At 41.2% G+C, this 6,000-nt stretch overlaps 1 protein-coding gene across 3 annotated transcripts in view; it reads right to left on the bottom strand.

The window, feature by feature from the left end:
* Positions 1-984: 984 nt before the first annotated feature.
* Positions 985-6,000, bottom strand: part of sestd1 (SEC14 and spectrin domains 1) — a 93,443-nt gene continuing 88,427 nt past the window's right edge. For all 3 annotated transcript variants that reach the window (XM_017710605.2, XM_017710607.2, XM_017710606.2), the window contains exons 18-19: positions 5,399-5,517; positions 985-3,589 (exon numbers count right to left, since the gene is read on the bottom strand). In XM_017710605.2, coding sequence (XP_017566094.2) covers positions 3,433-3,589; positions 5,399-5,517 — 276 coding nt within the window. In that variant the 3' untranslated portion in view covers positions 985-3,432. The remainder of the gene's footprint in view (positions 3,590-5,398; positions 5,518-6,000) is intronic.

The following is a 6,000-nucleotide window of genomic DNA, read 5'->3' as shown; positions in this document are numbered from 1 at the left end:
TCATCCATCTTGAGCTCATTTTATAATAAGAACAAAGTGACACACTAAGTGTACCTATTAGGGGAGATCAGGGCACAACCTAACGCTGGGTGAAACGCAACATCAGGATTTTAAGCGGTAAACGAGTGTGTGCTTCTCATAATCAGTCATTTGCAAATGTTTACAGCTATATGAAGTTTCTACATTCTAGACATTCAGTGAAAGCTGTTTTTGTAAAAGTACCGTTTTCCCTTCTAAGTGGTTTTGATTACTGACTGTTCATAAATCAGATTCAGTCCTATATTATTTACAGTTTCTCTCTAGGCGGCTGTAACATAGGATTCAGAAGAACGTAAGAACTCAGTCAGAGCTAAAGTCTAAAGCCTCCACAGTGCAGGGTTAGTTTAACATGCTGTTACAACCAAGACCCCTGAAGAAAACAAACGGGCCTCCTTCACCAGGGTCTTCCCACTTTTTTTTTTTGTGTGCGTTCTTGAGGTTCTAAGAAAAAGTCTACGTCAGATCCATGACGTGCTCTTAAACTGCAGAACTGTTCGCCCCTTTGTGCTCCTGAGTGTGTGATAGATTCTTACCCAAGAACAAACCCTAAATAAGAAAACACTGGTGAATGTCAGAACCTTTGTGAAAACCGTGTAAGCGGGTTTTAGGACGACATTTCTTCTTGGGAACGGTTGGTGAATGAGGCCCCAACGCGAGGAGGCCCTATTCTGCAAATACAAACCCAAAACATTTTATTTTTGCAATGTTTACTTCACAAATGAATCAAAAACATACGAAATAAAATATATTTCAGTCTTACTGAGCTGCTATTTGCGGTTTCATTGTAGTCAAATGAATGTGTCTGGTTTGTTTACATACATTGATGCATATATTATTTAAGGTTATTCTTACTAAATGTAAAATTTCGCAAAAAATAAAAGTGCAGTGTCCCCGCTCTCCCCAACACATCATGATGGATGACAGTTCATATTCAGCAGTCAGATCTAAGGGGTATAACAATAAGTTTATTTTGTGGGTTAGAAACTTCCTGTACAGCCACTGTAAAATGCATGACAGCATAAGCAAAAATGTTCAGCATATACGCGATAACGGCGGACATTCCTGTAAATGCTGAGCCTGTCAGTATGATAGCATGATAGACTAAACATTCTCCCAAATCTCCCTCTGCAGTACTTTCTGGTTAGATTTTTTTTTTGGCTCATACGACCCCAGATTTTCATAAAATACATAATTAAAAACTTAAAAATAGCCAAAAAGCATTATACAATTATAAATGCTGAGTAAAAAAAGAAATCAATAAATATGGATTTCATTATTTCATGACATGCCTCAAATATGCAAGCAGCATAAACATTAGATTGACAATTATGAGATGAAACAATTTCAGTTTCACATTTTATTCATCGATGCTCCAACTTGACAAAGCCCTATTGTTCATTTGTACCTTTTGATGCCGGAAAAAAGTCTGTACAATCGCCGCCATGTCCACTATTAATGGCTTGCTGTTGTCTCCCATATCTGTAAAACACTCACTCGCATACATACAGCCTCTCTCACACACACACAGCTCGCGCTAACTGCAATAGTACCTTTGGCAGTTTATGCCTGAATCAAAGGCCTTTATAATGGGCATTCATGTTGGCACAGGAAGTGAAAACGGCGAACGTTCTGGTGACACTCAATGGAAAAACCAGAGGAAAAAAAAATCTAAGTACATTTCTTACTGTCAATCAGGAAGTTCACCATAGGCCTAAAAATCTACAGCACCAAGTACTAATGGGGGGGGGGTAGAGAGATGGTGCTTCTTACTGTACATTCTATAGGCTTTAGTAGCACCGTTAAAAGCTAAAGTCACCTGTCCAGGATGGATAAAGGTGACCCAATAAATGTAAAGCTTTATACTGAGAATTCAGTCTTTTTTCTCTTTCCTTCAGCTGTACTGGTGTGAAAGTAATGCAACAGGAACCTACTGGGGTACTACCTCTCACTGCTTTTAAGGAGTTAAGATGGCTTGGCTTGGGCAGACAATAACTGGAGACATTCCTGGCCTGTTCAGGGAAGAAAAGGGGGCATATGAAGGTCAAGCTGGATTGAGGGAGGTCCAGATGACTCATTTTTTACAGGGAAAAAAAAAGAAGAAGAGGTGCACTAAATTTACTTGCACCCTACATCATTTCCACAAGAATAATATGAAACAAAAAATAAGCGAAAAATAAGCAAACTGGGACACAGTTGTGTTGTCAAAGTTAACCAAAAAATAACTGCTGGACAGCACTTGTGGAAGAACTTTGGATAAATCAATGAGCAGCAAACTAACAAAAGCAAGAGCAAAGTGGAGCTTCAGTTCCCCTCGAGAGCCTCTACAGTAAGAAGAATTCATGAGTTGTATCAACAAAAGTGAGAAGCAACAATCGTGGAGGAGCAGAAACACTGACTATATCGCTGTTGCCATACCTAGAAAATGGTATCTTTAAAAGAAAAGGTTTTTTTAAGTAATGTAAGTCAGTGGAACCAGACTTCCAAGTCATTTTGGGCCTTTACGATTGGTCCATTCATCATGAAATTTACACATATTGTAAAGGACAACAGGCATTTTCAAATGATGTCAAAAACTGAAAAACGAAAATGGACAAAAATGGAGATGCCAGGTTTCCCCCCCCCCAACAACAGCGATATATGATATACAGTCATATGCAAAAGTTAAGACAAGCCTAAGTGAAAAAACCCTCCATGTGAAAACAAGTTAACAGATCCTCTACAAAATTAAAATTTTTTTGTGCCAATTTTAGTGCACAATTTCTATTTATTTACTGAGTTTAATATATTAGGAAATAAAATATTAACTACAAGGGTGCCAGTACTTTTGCACAGGTCACATTTTATGCTTTATTTTCCCCCCAGTATGTTAAACTCAGCGAATAAACAGTAATAGTGCACTACGATGTACGGAAATGAGTTCTTAAGTAGAGGATGAGTTCACTTATTTTCATTCAGCAAACAAAACATAATTTGACCAGGGCGCCAAAACTTTATCACACAACTGTATACACTCACTGATTGGGACATGTTGCTCCCGAAGGAAGTCATCTTTGAAAACTGTTCACTCTGTGGGATTTTCATGTTCAGGTTTCATACTGAAAATAACTAGAGCTGCAGAAATAATAAATTCCCTCTGAAGAAGCTTATCTTGTCCGCTCCTAATATAACATTATGTGCTGCTTTTAAATGGAAAAGTCTCTTTTTTAGGGTGAAGGACAGTAAACAAGTCAAATGTGATCATGATTAACTCCATAAAAGAATGTGATTAATCACGATTCCGCATTTTAAGGCTTGGCCTAGCGCTGATGTAATGTGGAAATGATGTATACAGGTGAATGGAGTAAACTTAACGCAGCATTTCTTTCAGGTTCTCAAGGATTTTTTTAGCATTCATTAACTCTCATCAGGTCCCGCTTCCAGAGCAACTTCTTCCTGTAGCTGCTCTGCCTCCTCCTGCTGCAGCCTCTTGTCCTCCACCAGCTTCATCCTGTCGCGGATGTTCTCGGCCGAGGACGCCATGTCCCCAGGACTGCCAAAAAACTGCTCGCTCCTGTAGCAGGGAATTGGGGGTAAAGTGAGGGGAAGAGTAAAGACAGTGTTGCCTTTCAGCACTTCTTTTTGTCAAAATACCTACATTTCAAGTACGTCAATAATTTCAGATGGTTCATTCTGTACATGCACAAAAGGTCTCACTGTTCAAATAGATCAGGCATAGTTTTGACAACATTATATAGCAACTCTAAACAAGTGCACTACCATTGTATTAGTCTGAATGGGTTTTCAGCCAATAGTCTGTAAATAATATTGTTATTTAATCCATCCATCCATCCATCCATCCTCAATCGCTTATCCGGGTCCAGGTCACGGGGGCAGCAGCCTAAGCAAAGAGGCCCAGGCCTCCCTCTCCCCCGCCACCTCTGTCCCAAGACAGTCGAGAGATATAATCCCTCCAACGTGTCCTGGGTCTTCCCCGGGGTCTCCTCCCCGTCAGACATGTCTGGAACACCTCCCTAGGGAGGCGTCCAGAGGCCGTCCTTACCAGATACCCGAACCATCTCAACTGGCTTCTCTCAACATGGAGGAGCAGTGGCTGTACTCCGAGCCTCTCCCGAATCGCCGATCTTCTCATCCTATCTCTAAGGGAGAGCCCGACGACCCTGCGGCGAAAGCTCACTTCGGCCGCTTGTATCCACAATCTCGTTCTTTCGGTCACTACCCAAAGGTCGTGACCATAGGTGAGGCTATTTAACCCAGCAGCACTCAAAACAAAGGAATTGGCATTTGTGGGCAGAACATGAATGGGTCAATTCTCATTGGTAACATTAGAAACCCACTATCCAGTGCTGCCCAGGAGAGGATGGTTTCATTTCTGAGTCTTGGTTCCTCTCAGTGGTTCCTCCTCATGCTCTTAGTGAGGTCCTCTTGGGCCTTGGTTCCTCTCAGTGGTTCTGATGTCCTTTTGAGTCTTGGTTCCTTTCAGTGGTTCTTCCTCATGCTCTTAGTGGGTCTCTCCTTTTTGGTCTTTGTTCTTCTTCATGCTCTTAGTGAGTTTCTCCTTTTTGGTCTTTGTTCCTCTCTGAAGAAGAGCATGAAGCTCCTGAAACTGTCTCCCTAAGTGACTCTGATTAAGGTGCTGCACCTTAATGAATGTTCTGCCTAACATTTCACATTAGCAGTTTTCAAAGCAATAAAAGACTTAAATGATCACTTTCACTCCAGAAAGTCTGGAACTGACACTTCAATTACTTTTTATTACAGCTATTACCAGAAAGAAGCCAAGTCATTTCTGAGACGCCAAAGTGAGCGAAGTTAATCTAGTGCTGTCAAGCAGAGCTGAGTAGAAGAAGCGAACGCTATGGACTGGAAGCATAAAGTTATTTTTCACTGATACAGATATTACATGTACTATATTAACATTGTAATATTCAATCTGACATTGATATTCTTTTTTCTTGGTACTGATAACTCGTTATTTTAAAAGAATGCAAAGTGCAAAGGGTTTAGTTATGACAGGCAAGAGCCAGTCACAGAACCTAAACCCGATCCTTCTAAACCCATTCCAAAACCAGCTATACGGTCAGGCTCCACGGGGCTCAGGTCAGCTAGCAGATCTCAAGCAAACACTATACCTGAGTCACATACAACTGCAGCACATTATGTTCCCACCATGCATTATTTACCCATTCACTTCTGTTACGATCATTTAGTGATGGTATTAATGGCACAAGTAATTAATGGTGTTTACTTTCTCCTCTTAATTACTGTCAAATGTATTATTATTAGAGGCCTTTTGCTAAAATGATTCACAGCCCCCCTCCCTTCAATCAGCTCTACTACAGTGCAACCTCTGAACTCTTACCCATCAGGAAAAATGACGGGTATAGTGAGTCTGTCCAGCAGAGCCTTCCCCACCGTCTCCACCTCCTCAAACACCTCCACATCCAACAGCTCTCCCGGCTCTGAACCCTCCTTCAGAACCTGGGGGGGGCAAAGAAAGAAAAAGAAAGAAAGAGAGAGAGAAAGAGAGAGAAAGAGAGAAAGAGAGAGAGAGAAAGAGAGAGAGAGAGAGAGAGAGAGAGAAAGACAGAGAGAAAGAAAGAAAGAAAGAAAGAAAGAAAGAGAGAGAGAGAGAGAGAGAGAGAGAGAGAGAGAGAGAGAGAGAGAAAGAGAGAGAGAAAGAAAGAAAGAAAGAAAGAAAGAAAGAAAGAAAGAGAGAGAGAGAGAGAGAGAGAGAGAGAGAGAGAGAGAGAGAGAGAGAGAGAAAGAGAGAGAGAGAGAGAGAGAGAGAGAGAGAGAGAGAGAGAGAGAGAGAGAGAGAGAGAGAGAGAGAGAGAGAGAGGTGTGTTATTGTGTGAGACAGAACAGAGCTGTAGGGAACTTCGCCAGGGACTTTCAGTCTCACTCCTAAAGCCAAAAAGCACTCAGAGGTCACATCAACAATCATCTCTCACAAATACTTGG

This window comes from Pygocentrus nattereri, chromosome 6, assembly GCF_015220715.1.
Source record: "Pygocentrus nattereri isolate fPygNat1 chromosome 6, fPygNat1.pri, whole genome shotgun sequence".
Classification (NCBI taxonomy): Eukaryota; Metazoa; Chordata; class Actinopteri; order Characiformes; family Serrasalmidae; genus Pygocentrus; species Pygocentrus nattereri.
This window is presented reverse-complemented; position numbering and strand designations above follow the sequence as displayed.